The sequence below is a fragment of the Nerophis ophidion genome, linkage group LG08 (genome assembly GCF_033978795.1).
Source record: "Nerophis ophidion isolate RoL-2023_Sa linkage group LG08, RoL_Noph_v1.0, whole genome shotgun sequence".
NCBI classification, from domain to species: Eukaryota; Metazoa; Chordata; class Actinopteri; order Syngnathiformes; family Syngnathidae; genus Nerophis; species Nerophis ophidion.
The window spans coordinates 20,349,244-20,363,328 of record NC_084618.1 but is presented as its reverse complement, the minus strand read 5'-3'; the positions used below and the strand labels follow the sequence as shown (position 1 = coordinate 20,363,328).

Here is a 14,085-nt window from a genome sequence, read left to right as displayed (position 1 = left end):
GTTTTGAACGCTCCTTCGGTTAATCCTACGTACGTGTCGGATGTGTTAATGTCCTTGCGTATTACCTTTGCTTGGTAAACGACTGATGTCTGTAAGCACCTTCCGTTGAGAGGGCAATCAGGTTTCTTGCGACAGTTACATTCATTATTGGTTTCAGAGTTGTTTAGTCTGGGGGTAGGCAGTCCTTTTGCAATTGCTTTGTTGTGGTTTGAAATGATTTGTTGCATGTTATTCATACAGCTGTAGCTCAATTTAATGTTGTTCTTGTTGAATATTTTTCTTAGGGTGTTGCCTTTGGGGAAGTGTTTGTCGATCAGAGTGAGGAACTTGCGGCCGATGTTGGTTGAGACGTCTATATATATATATATATATATATATATATATATATATATATATATATATATATATATATATATATATATATCGTTTTTTTATTTCTTTTTATTGTTTTAATTGGTTTTACTCTTAAAATCGTTTTTAATCATATTTTTTTATTATTTTTTTGGTATTTTTATTTTTTATTCAGTCATTGGTGGAGTTAAGGATATTCTAATATTATTTTTAAGGTTGTGCAGCACTTTGGAAACATTTGTTGTTTAAATGTGCTATACAAATAAAGTGGAATTGGATACTGTGAAATTATTAACGATTTAATTAATCATGATAACTTAAATATCCATTAGTTGTTTTTATTATTTAATTAATTCACGAAGTAATGATTCATTAAATTATTTCATCAAAAATTAGTGTCAAACTTATAATGCATTAATTGAACTGTAACACTCGGACGTCAAAGTCTGAGGGCGGATTTTAACACACTATTGGCGAAGCAATGATTGGACGAGAACTGTGTTAGCCCCGCCCACTTACATTAAAGGCTTACTTTGACACCTAAAATATAATAAATTATTTACTTGGACAAATATACTGGCTTTAGTAGTTGAATCAGTGATGGATATTAGAAACTAAAGACAGCTATATACAGTAGGATGACTAGATACTATTTTGACTCACGGTGCCGTTTAAAAGTGATACCCATAATGCATTGGTACGAATAAATACAAGTTTCAATGGTGGGCTAAATAGTGATGTCTGTAGGAGCCTAAATACTGTTTAAGTTATTTTACATTTTATGGAAGGTGCTTTATGTTTATTCAGCCAGAAGGGGACTATTTGCTTTATTTGCAAGATAAGAAAATGTATATATTGAATGCTTAGAGTAATTATATAAATCTCACTTTAGGTGTAATTATTACATTTGTCAAAATGATTTGATGACGTAACTGTTTTAATTGCATATATGGCGGAAGGATCTGTGTGGTAAGGGGGTTTTTGGACGCAAGGTGTCGTGGGTAATTGCTGTCAGGTGCGGTGGAATCGAGCCACACAGTTTTTTGACCTCACTAATACTTAATGTCATTCATACTTTTTCTAACTAGTACTGCAACAAACTGTCTTTATTTTGTCATCCATTTGTTCCCACATCGTGACTGTTTTATGTTTTGAATTATTAAGATCACAAGTAAACCATACAAACGAAGAAGAACGTCTGGAGTTTTGTTTTGTTGTTGCCGCAGCAAGTGGAGTGAATGTGATAGTAGAGGAGCGTCAAGCTTAAGGCTACTTTAGGAATCTACATTTTAGTCAAAAAACTTGCTCTTTGTGGAGTAAACGGAACGTGGAACTGCCTGACTGTAAAGGATCAAGAGGAACAAGCCTGCAAGAGGAGGTGACAGGTACGTGAGTGCACGCTGCTTGAAAGTGAACGAGAGAGAGAGAGAGCTCGTCCCGGTGCGACGCTGCGGCACATCGGCATTTTTATTGACTCGTTGTGGAAATATTGGCTTGTAATGGATGCACAAGACAGTGGAAAAAGGACAGTAAAAATGACCGAGAAGGCTGTAGAAATGCACAAGGTGAGAAAGATGCAGGCACGCAAGAGCTCACTGGCTCAATTGACTCGCTTGATGACGCAGATTGAGCACTTAATGGAGGAGGATGTTAATGTGGATGCTGTAAAAAATCAGCTTCGTGTGGACTTTAGTGGCTTGCAGCAAGAATTTTTGGATCTTAATGCTGATCTTCAGAAATTCATGTCTGAGGAGGAGTTTGTGGAAGATCAAAACAATTGGTTTAATCCAAAAAATAAAATGATGGAGGACTTTTTCTGGAAATGTGAGGAGTGGATGAAAGATGTTTTTAAGCGTGTTGAGCAAGCGGAAGAATGCAATAAACAAGTGTCACCTGCAGATAGTCGGTCTACATCAACAAAGAGGACCGCTAGAAGTCAAAGTAAAGCTGGATCACGAAGCAGAAGTTCATGTTCTTCATCTTCTGTCAGATTAAAGGCGGAAATGGAGCCTGTATCATTGAGAGCAAAGGCGGCAGCTTTACACGAAAAGTTGGCCATAGAACAGGAAGAAGCTGCAATAAAAGCGCGAAAAGAAATGCATGCAATGCAAACAGCACTCGCTGAATGTGACGCTAAAATGGAAGTTTTACAAAACTATGAAAACACACAAGAAGAAGACAGTATCAATACAGCTGATAAAAAGGATGTTAGAAGACTTGCTAGTCCTAACACACAAGTACCACCACCCACTTTACCAACACGTAGCATTAAACATAATGCTCCCCCCACATCTATTCAAATGACTACATTTGCACCAAGGACTGAAATTATAGAACAACAGACATTAACACTTGATGGGCTTTGCCAAGCAGTATCTCAGCAAGCCAATGTCACAGAGTATCTCGTGAAGAGTCACAAGGCATCTCTACTTCCACCTCTTTCCATTCCAACATTCAAGGGTGACCCCCTGGAATACAAATCTTTTATTGGGGCCATAGAACATGGAATTGAAAGCCGCACAAGTGACAACCGGGATTGTCTTCAATTTTTACTACAATATACAAGTGGACAACCACATGAGTTCGTAAAGAGCTGCATCAATATGGAATCTTCAGCAGGATACACTAAAGCAAAACAAATGTTAAAGGAATTTTTTGGTGATGACTTTAAGATAGCCGAAGCCTACATAACAGAAGCCATGGAGTGGCCAACAATCAAGCCAGAAGACGGTGTTGCCCTTCAGTCCTTTGCATTATTCCTCACAGGCTGCTCTAACACAATGACAGACATTACCTACATGGAGGACTTGGACAACACAGCCAATATAAAGGCACTGGTAAACAAACTTCCATATAAACTCAGAGAACCTTGGAGGAAGTTTGCAAGCGACTTACAAGAAAGAACAAAAACAAGAGTTAAGTTTAAGGATTTTGTGGACTTTGTAAACCGGCAAGTCAAGTATCTTTTGAACCCGCTTTATGGGAACATAAAAGAAACCACCATGAACACGAAAGATTCTGTGAGACAAAAAATAAAACCACAATATGTAGAAACCCTCAAACCAAAAAAGGTGTTTACAACAGTCGTTGTGCCCCCCAAGACAGAAAATGATAACTACATCATAACAAAAACACGAACAGTGTTGGTGGACAGAAAACCTTGTGTTTATTGTAATGGAGAGCAACACAGCCTCACAGTTTGCAAGAAATTCAAAAGCAAGCTCCACAAAGACAAGTTTGACTTCTTGAGAAGCAAAGGTGTGTGTTTTGCATGTTTAAAGCATGGACATATGAGTAGTAGCTGCAAACAAAAACTTCAATGTCAAGAATGCTCGAGACTGCATCCCACATTATTACACATTGGTCATAAAGACTCCAGAGAAGAAACCGGAAAGGACAATTGTGAACCGCAATCAATATCAAGTGCCATTGTACAAACAACTGAAACCTGTGGTGTCACTGGGGCCGGTAGAGAAGATTGTGTTCTTTCGATTCTTCCAGTGTACATCAAGGCACAGAAAGGAACCAAGACAGTGCTCACGTATGCCTTTCTGGACCCAGGTAGTTCAGCTACTTTTGCCACAGAGTCACTGATAAACCAACTGAATGTGAGTGGACGCAATGTAAACATTTCATTGCGAACAATGGGAAATGACACTGTTGTGAACACAAGCATCGTGACTGGTTTGGAAATCAGCAGCTTGGACGGAAAAGAGTTTGTGGAACTAAAGGAAGTGTATTCACAGAAAGACATTCCTGTCTCTAAGGACAATATTCCCCAACAAGAGGATATTGATAGGTGGCCACACCTAAAGGAGGTGAGAATACCTAAAATTCAAGCCAAGATTGGATTACTCATCGGAGTAAACGTTCCCAAAGCGATGGAGCCACTGCAAGTGGTTAAAAGTGTGGATAATGGACCATACGCTGTGAGGACGATACTAGGCTGGACAGTAAATGGACCACTCGGAGGTGGAAGTGACAGAACTGCAATTGACAAATGGACAGGAATTACTGCAAACAGGATCTCAGTGGTGAAGCTTGAGGAGCTTTGGCAGCTGCAGTTCAAGCATGACTTTCCTGATGCAGGACAAAATGAAAACATTGAGATGTCCAGGGACGACCATCAGTTTATCAGTATGATGTCTCAAACTGCAGTACTTAAAGATGGGCACTACAATATTTGCCTTCCAGTGAAGAAGAAGCCTTTGTCTATGCCAAATAACAGGGCAATTGCGGAGCAACGAGCACTGAACCTACGGAAGAGATTTTCGAGAGACGTCAAGTTTCACCAAGAGTACCTGGCGTTCATGGATGACCTTTTAAGAAAAGGTTACGCAGTAAAGCTTGAAAGTGAAGAGCGCAAATCTGCTGAGGGGCGAACATGGTATCTGCCTCACCATGGAGTAAGACATCCAACCAAACAGAAGTTGCGTGTTGTCTTCGACTGCGGTGCAAGCTTTCAAGGTACTTCATTAAACCAACAGCTTCTGCAGGGACCTGACCTCACCAGCTCACTATTAGGAGTCCTTATAAGATTTCGCCAAGAGTCTGTGGCGGTTATGGCGGACGTGGAAGCCATGTTCCATCAGGTTGGAGTAAGCGATGAAGACACTGATCTCCTGAGGTTTCTCTGGTGGCCTGATGGAAACTACGAGCTGGATCTCGTTGAACACAAGATGCTAGTTCACATTTTCGGCGCGACATCATCACCAAGTGTTGCAACCTTTGCACTTCAAAAATGTGCAACAGACTTTGTGGATGAGTTTGGACAGGATACGGCAAGGTCTGTCAACAAGAATTTTTATGTGGATGACTCTCTTAAGTCAGTTGCTGATGAAGATAGAGCCATTACCCTGTGTGCTGAGTTGAGGAAAATGTTGGCAAAAGGAGGATTTCGGCTGACAAAATGGTCAAGCAACAGCAGGAAGTTGCTTAACTCGATCCCAGAAAAGGAAAAAGCACAGGGCTTTCAAGATCTGGACTTGGACGAAGATTACCTGCCAATGGAGAGAACATTAGGCATCCAGTGGTGTGCCGAATCAGACCAATTCAAGTTTAAGATCAACCTCAAAGATAGACCATACACAAGGAGAGGATTGCTTTCCATAGTAAGTTCAATTTTTGATCCTTTGGGCTTTCTGTCTCCAGTAATATTGCCTGCTAAAATAATTCTGCAAGATCTATGTCGGCAAAGATATAATTGGGATCAAGACCTGCCTGACACAGTGATTGAGAGATGGAAAAAGTGGATCTCAAGTTTGGCACAGCTTGAAAATTTTGGAGTTGACAGATGCGTCAAGTTGAAGAAGTTTGGTGTGCCAGCCTTTGCGCAGCTTCATCATTTTGCTGACGCAAGTGAAGACGCCTACGGAACCACAAGCTACTTGCTGACACACTTTTCAACAGGTGAAGCTCAATCCACCTTGATCATGGCAAAGACAAGGGTGGCGCCCCTAAAATCTCAGACTATTCCTCGAATGGAATTGACTGCAGCCACAGTTGCGACAAAGATGGATAAGCTTCTGAGAAAAGAGCTTGAGCTGGAAATCCAGGAGTCTATCTTTTGGACAGATAGCACGGCGGTGCTCAAGTACTTAAACAGTGAGTGTACCCGATTCAAGACGTTTGTTGCAAACAGGGTTGCAGCAATCCTGGAGCACTCTAGAACATCTCAGTGGAGATATGTTAACACCACTCTGAATCCCGCTGATCACGTTTCAAGAGGACAGACTATGGAAGCATTTTTGAAAAATGAGAGCTGGCTCTCAGGACCAAGTTTCTTGCTCAGCTCACAAGACCAGTGGCCTAAAAATCCAGATCCTGGAATGCTGGATATGGACGACCTAGAGGTCAAAAAAGTGACTCATGCATATGCCATTCAAACAGGAGAAGCCAAAGATTTTGTGGATCAGTGGATAAACCATTATTCTTCTTGGACAGCATTGAAGCGTGCTGTAGCCTGGTTTCTAAAACTCAAAGATCTACTGAAAGAGCTAAAGGAAAAGAGAAAAGAACTAAGAACATCAGGAGAAGAAAGTAAGATGCTTGAATTCAAGAAAGATATTGAAGGAAAGTGTCTGACTTGTGATGACATGACTAGAGCAGAAACAGAAATTGTGAAATTCTGCCAAAGACAAAGTTTCAAGGAAGATTGGGCGATGCTGGAGAAAAATCAAAGAGTAAAGAAAAGTAGTTCACTTTTCAAGTTAAATCCAATTCTTCAAGATGGAATTATGAGAGTTGGCGGAAGGTTGAGCCGTGCAGCAATGCCTAACAACTCCAAGCAGCAAGCTATATTGCCTAAGGATTCACACATCACAAGGCTTGTGTTGAGACATATTCATGAGCTAACAGCTCACGCCGGAAAGAATCACATGATGGCAAATCTACGTCAAAAATTTTGGATACCTGGAGTCATTGGAGCCATCAGAAGGTTTCTGTCCAGGTGTGTCATCTGTAAAAGACTCCACGGAGCTGCTGGAAAGCAACTCATGGCAGATCTACCAACATGCAGGGTCCTACCTGACGATCCACCTTTCACAAGAGTTGGTGTGGACTACTTTGGTCCGTTCCAAGTGAGGAGGGGAAGAGGACATGTAAAGCGGTATGGCGTCATCTTCACGTGTCTTGCATTAAGAGCCGTACATCTGGAAGTCGCATCCTCACTCAACACCGATGCCTGTCTTAACGCAATCAGAAGATTTCTCGCCAGGAGAGGACAAGTCAAAGAGATGTATTCCGATAACGGAACCAACTTTCGGTCAGCTGACAGCGAAATGAGGAAATCCATCAAAGAATGGAACACCAAGAAGATTTATGAACATTTGCTACAACGAGGTGTCCAGTGGCATTTCAATCCACCAGCAGGATCTCACCATGGAGGAAGCTGGGAGCGGCTAATCCGTTCAGTGAGAAAAATACTGAGTGTTACCGTAAAGGAACAAGTTTTGGATGAAGAGGGTCTTTGTACCTTGTTTTGTGAAGCTGAAGCAGTCATAAACGGCAGACCCATAACAAAGACTTCTTCAGACCTCAACGACTTGGAGGCTCTCACACCCAACCATCTGTTATTGCTGAAGGTCAAACCTGAGCTACCTCCAGGAGTGTTTCATCCGTGCGACCAATACGCCAGTCGCAGATGGAAACAAGTGCAATACCTTGCGGATATCTTTTGGAAACGCTGGTGTAAAGAATACCTAGCGCAGCTTCAAGAACGTCAGCGATGGTCTTCACCTAAAAGAAACTTTCGTGTTGGAGACGTGGTGCTGATCGTGGACGAAACCTCACCCAGAAATTCCTGGCCACTTGGAAGAATTCTAGAGACTTTTCCTGGTGGAGATGGACTTGTTCGTCAGGTTAAAGTGAAGACTAAGACTAACGAGCTTCATCGCCCTATTACAAAGCTATGTCTTCTTCAGGAAGCTGAAGATAATTAAAGTATGGCGACGAAGCAAAGACCCAGAGTGGAATGGGGCAAGGACTACAAGCTTTTTGAGAAGTACTAAGGCTATTTAGGCACCTTAAATTTTGAGTTAACACGTCTAAGTAATTGTTTCAAGGACATTGATAACAATTAGGGGCCGGTAATGTAGGAGCCTAAATACTGTTTAAGTTATTTTACATTTTATGGAAGGTGCTTTATGTTTATTCAGCCAGAAGGGGACTATTTACTTTATTTGCATGATAAGAAAATGTATATATTGAATGCTTAGAGTAATTATATAAATCTCACTTTAGGTGTAATTATTACATTTGTCAAAATGATTTGATGACGTAACTGTTTTAATTGCATATATGGCGGAAGGATCTGTGTGGTAAGGGGGTTTTTGGACGCAAGGTGTCGTGGGTAATTGCTGTCAGGTGCGGTGGAATCGAGCCACACAGTTTTTTGACCTCACTCATACTTATTGTCATTCATACTTTTTCTAACTAGTACTGCAACAAACTGTCTTTATTTTGTCATTCATTTGTTCCCACATCGTGACTGTTTTATGTTTTGAATTATTAAGATCACAAGTAAACCATACAAACGAAGAAGAACGTCTGGAGTTTTGTTTTGTTGTTGCCGCAGCAAGCGGAGTGAATGTGATAGTAGAGGAGCGTCAAGCTTAAGGCTACTTTAGGAATCTACAATGTCCTTAGCTCCAATATATTTGTTTAAATACTGCAGCCGTTTAGGTTAATAATATCCATTTTATAGATCTATTTTCCACACTTACTTTTGATTGATTGATTGATTGATAGAAACTTTTATTAGTAGATTGCACAGTACAGTACATATTCTGTACAATTGACCACTAAATGGCAACACCCCCTCTCATAATAGGTGGATCAGTATTTAGAGGCCGCCATAAAGGCTACTTTGAACCATGGTACTGTTTTTAAAAGCCATACCCAGGTTGCAGATGACTACAAAGAGTATATCATCCAAACTATAGATCTAACCTCAACACTCATGTTGATACGGATAAGGAAGACTATTACGCTACATGGAGGTAATAGTTGGGGACGTTTCTGTCCTGCTGACCTGTCTGGATGGTCTTCTGCTGGCCCCACTGTGGACTGGACTCTCACTATTATGTTAGATCCACTATGGACTGGACTTTCACTTTTATGTTAGATCCACTATAGACTGGACTCTCACACTATTACATTAGATCCACTATGGACTGCACTCTCACTATTATGTTAGATCCACTATGGACTGGACTCTCACTATTATGTTAGATCCACTATGGACTGGACTCTCACACTATTATGTTAGATCCACTATGGACTGGACTCTCACTATTTTTGTTGGATCCACTATGGACTGGACTCTCACACTATTACGTTAGATCCACTATGGACTGCACTCTCACTATTATGTTAGATCCACTATGGACTGCACTCTCACTATTATGTTAGATCCACTATGGACTGGACTGTCACTATTATGTTAGATCCACTATGGACTGGACTTTCACACTATTATGTTAGATCCACTATGGACTGGACTCTCACTATTTTTGTTGGATCCACTATGGCAGGGGTGCCCACACTTTTTCTGCAGGCGAGCTACTTTTCAATTGACCAACTCGAGGGGATCTACCTCATTTATATATATCATTTATATGTATTTATTTATGAAAGAGACATTTTTGTAAACAAGTTAAATGTGTTTAATGATAATACAAGCATGTGTAACACATATAGATGTCTTTCTTTCACGAAGACAAGAATATAAGTTGGTGTATTACCTGATTCTGATGACTTGCATTGATTGGAATCAGACAGTAATGATGATAACGCCCACATTTTCAAATGGAGGAGAAAAAAAGTTGTCCTTTCTGTACAAGACCACATGAAAGTGGTTGGTTTTTGGCATCTAATTCATCCAGCTTCCATACACTTTACAAGAAAAACATTGGCGGAAAATTCCATAGCTTGCTTGATTGACATTCACGGCACCCGAGGGTCTTGTGAGATGACGCTGGCTGCTGCCAGTTCATTATTATGAAAAAATGACAGAGAGGAAGGCGAGAAACACTTTTTATTTCAACAGACTTTCGCGCCGTCCCTTCCGTCAAAACTCTAAAGGCCGACTGCACATTTCCTATCTTCACAATAAAAGCCCTGCTTCATGCTGCCTGCGCTAACAAAATAAGAGTCTCGGAAAGCTGGCGTGCACAAGTGATGTGCACGCCAGCTTTCTGAGGGATCGCTTGTGCACGCCAGTTTTCCGAGACTCTGTATTTAGTTAGGGCAGGCAGCATGAAGCAGGGCTTTTATTGTGAAGATAGGAAATGTGCAGTCGGCCTTTAGAGTTTTGACGGAAGGTACGGCGCCAGATTCTGTTGAAATAAAAAGTGTTTCTCGCCTTCCTCTTGGTCATATTTTCATAATAATGATCTTGCAGCAGCCAGCGTCATCTCACAAGACCCTCCGGTACCGTGAATGTCATTTAAGTGACGTCTTGGTGAAGATTGATGATCACTAATTTTTAGGTCTATTCTTTTTAAAAGCCTGGCTGGAGATCGACTGACACACCCCCCGCGGTCGACTGGTAGCTCGCAATCGACGTAATGGGCACCCCTGCACTATGGACTGGACTCTCACACTATTACGTTAGATCCACTATGGACTGGACTCTCACTTTTATGTTAGATCCACTATAGAATGGACTCTCACACTATTACGTTAGATCCACTATGGACTGCACTCTCAGTATTATGTTAGATCCACTATGGACTGGACTCTCACTATTATGTTAGATCCACTATGGACTGGACTCTCACTGTTATGTTAAATCCACTATGGACTGGACTCTCACTATTATGTTAGATCCACTATGGACTGGACTCACACTGTTATGTTAGATCCACTATGGACTGGACTCTCACTGTTATGTTAGATCCACTATGGACTGGACTCCCACTGTTATGTAAGATCCACTATGGACTGGACTCTCATTATTTTAGATCCACTATGGACTGGACACTCACTATTATGTAAGATCAACTATGGACTGGACTGTCACAATATTATATTAGATCCACTATGGACTAGACTCTTACTAATATGTTAGATCCACTACGGACTGGACTCTCACACTATTATGTTAGATCCACTATGGACTGGACTCTCACACTATTATGTTAGATCCACTATGGACTGGACTCACATTATTATGTTAGATCCACTATGGACTGGACTCACACTATTATGTTAGATCCACTTGACTTCCATTGCACCGGTCGCCAAGGAGGTGCGGTCCCCACATCTACAGTCCCCTCCAAGGTTTCTCATAGTCCCATTGGGTTGAGTTTTTGGAAACTGTGGATACTGTGCCCTCCGTACCAAAGAGGAAAAGAACCATCCGGACTGTTATAGGCGCAAAGTTCAAAAGCCAGCATCTGTGATGGTAAGTGGGTGTGTATTAGTGGGTAACTTATCAAAATGGCCCTCGCATCCTTCAAATTTTCCGCATGCTGTCCTCGCCGGAATAAGTTTTAAAAAGTATTCCCTTTTTGAGTCAATAGTCAAAGTTATTAGGGTGAGAAGCTCTGCCATCCGGGAGGAGCTCAAAGCAAAGCCGCTGCTCCTCCACATCGAGAGGAGCCTAGGGAGGCGTTCGGGTGTTTCGGGCACGTCCGACCGATAGGAGGCCACGGGGAAGACCCAGGACACGTTGGGAAGACTATGGATCCCCCCGGGAAGAGCTGGACGAAGTTTCCAGGGAGAGGAAAGTCTGGGCTTCCCTGCTTAGGCTGCTGCCCCCGTGACCCGACCTCGGATAAGCAAAAGAAGATGGATGGATGGATGTTTTGTTTTGCGCCTGAACATATATTCTGAGTTGGATTGTATACCATGTATTTAATTTAAACAGGTGTGTGTGTAAAAATAAACACATCTGAAAAATATCGATCTCAAGACACTGTCGATATTTTGCATCGATCTGCCACCCTCTCTCCATGTGTTGCGTCATAGTGATTAGAGGGATGCTCCCACCTACTGGACACAACTAAGACCGGATACGGTCCCTGGTTAAGTTTGAAGCGGAACTTTTATTATTTTAGGGCGATTTTAAGAACTTTTCTCAGCATAAAAAAATAAATAAAAAAAATGGAAAAGTTTGGCCACCCCGCTTTTTCATAAAGAAAGGGAGTGCATTGTCTTTGAAGCTTTGAAAAGTGCCTTCGTATACACCAAACCCCGGGTGTTATGAATAGTTTATGTTCTTTGTAAAGACAAAAAAACAAGTAAAGAGGATATTTACAACTACTGCTTGCTCATTGTGTACATTAGGAGGAGGCGCACATGGACTGTAAACAGAAGATAAGGGGGGACATGAGAGATTCAGGAACGTCAGTAAATTACAGTATTCTTTACTTTTTAAACAATGAAAATAAAACTTCTGCTGTGATTATGTTTTAATGACTTTTATGGTAAATAATGTTTAAAAAAAGGGCGTGAAATGTGAATAAGATCTGACATACGTCCAAGCCCTCTCGACCAGGTTATGGTCATTTCCGAGGCGCACTGAAGGCAACGCGCTACGTAGTTTACGTTGAAGCTACGTCACCAGCGGGGTGGTCCCCGCCCACTACTCGGAGGCTAGTCGGCGGCTCTCCAGTGCATCTTCTGCCCGTGCTCAGCTCGGCCAGGCCACCGCGGGAAGGGAACATGGCGACGGACAAGAGCAAGCACGAGGGACGAGTCAAAATCGGACACTACATCCTCGGCGACACGCTCGGCGAGGGAACGTTCGGGAAAGTGAAAGGTCAGAAGGCGGGCACTTTTTCTTCGTAACTGAAAAGACGGCCGGAAGAAGCTGTTAGTTAGCATGGAGGCTACATTTTTTTTTTTTTTTCGCCAGCTAACTTGTCACCCGGGAAGACTACTTGTTGTCAGGCCCTCCCGCCCTCTTACTTGCACGGTAACTCACCACGGCGAGGCGTGGAGGCAGCTAGAGCCAGGCCGGGAAACGGCGCTTTAATCACGGAATTTAGCCCCGGCAGGCGGGGTGTGTGTGCGGGTTAGCCGGAGAGCCACAAGTCGCTACAACCGCCGGGAAGTAACCCGCGAAAGTGGCTAATTATCATAACTTCGCATCTAACACTTTCTTTTAAATGCCTACGGAAATTAGATTAAAGGCCTACTGAAATGAGATGTTCTTATTTAAACGGGGATAGCAGGTCCATTCTATGTGTCATACTTGATCATTTCGTGACATTGCCATATTTTTGCTGAAAGGATTTAGTAGAGAACATCGACGATAAAGTTCGCAACTTTCGGTGCTAAGAGAAAAGCCCTGCCTCTACCGGAAGTCGCAGACGATGACGTCACGTGTTGATGGCTCCTCACATATTCACATTGATTTTAATGGGAGCCTCCAACAAAACGTGCTATTCGGACCAGGAAAACGACAATTTCCCCATTAATTAGAGTGAGAATGAAAGATTCGTGGATGAGGAAAGTGAGAGTGAAGGACTAGAAAAAGAAAAAAAAAAGACTATACAGCGGGAGCGATTCAGATGTTATTAGACAAATTTACTCGGATAATTTTGGAAAATCCCTTATCTGCTTATTGTGTTACTAGTGTTTTAGTGAGATTATATGGTCGTACCTGTACAACCTGCAGGTCCGCCCCGCACCTTTCTTCAGCACCAGTCGACGGTTGGTGGCGATGCCCATATCTGCCCTTCGCAAACACGATCTTTCGAAATGATCGTCCTGCCTCTACCGGAAGTCGCAGACGATGACGTCACGTGTTGATGGCTCCTCACATATTCACATTGATTTTAATGGGAGCATCCAACAAAACGTGCTATTCGGACCGAGAAAACGACAATTTCCCCATTAATTTGAGCGAGAATGAAAGATTCCTGGATGAGGAAAGTGAGAGTGAAGGACTAGAAAAAGAAAAAAAAAAGACTATATAGCGGGAGCGATTCAGATGTTATTAGACAAATTTACTCGGATAATTCTGGAAAATCCCTTATCTGCTTATTGTGTTACTAGTGTTTTAGTGAGATTATATGGTCGTACCTGTACAACCTGCAGGTCCGCCCCGCACCTTTCTTCAGCACCAGTCGACGGTTGGTGGTGATGCCCATCTCTGCCCTTCACAAACACGATCTTTCGAAATGATCGCACTGCCTCTACCGGAAGTCGCAGACGATGACGTCACGTGTTGATGGCTCCTCACATATTCACATTGATTTTAATGGGAGCCTCCAACAAAACGTG

General features: G+C 42.1%; 1 protein-coding gene across 1 annotated transcript in view; it reads left to right on the top strand.

Annotated features, from left to right (window-relative positions):
- Nucleotides 1-12,424: 12,424 nt before the first annotated feature.
- Nucleotides 12,425-14,085, top strand: part of LOC133557501 (5'-AMP-activated protein kinase catalytic subunit alpha-1-like) — a 40,834-nt gene continuing 39,173 nt past the window's right edge. The window contains exon 1 of the mRNA XM_061907979.1: nt 12,425-12,616. Coding sequence (XP_061763963.1) covers nt 12,520-12,616 — 97 coding nt within the window. The 5' untranslated portion in view covers nt 12,425-12,519. The remainder of the gene's footprint in view (nt 12,617-14,085) is intronic.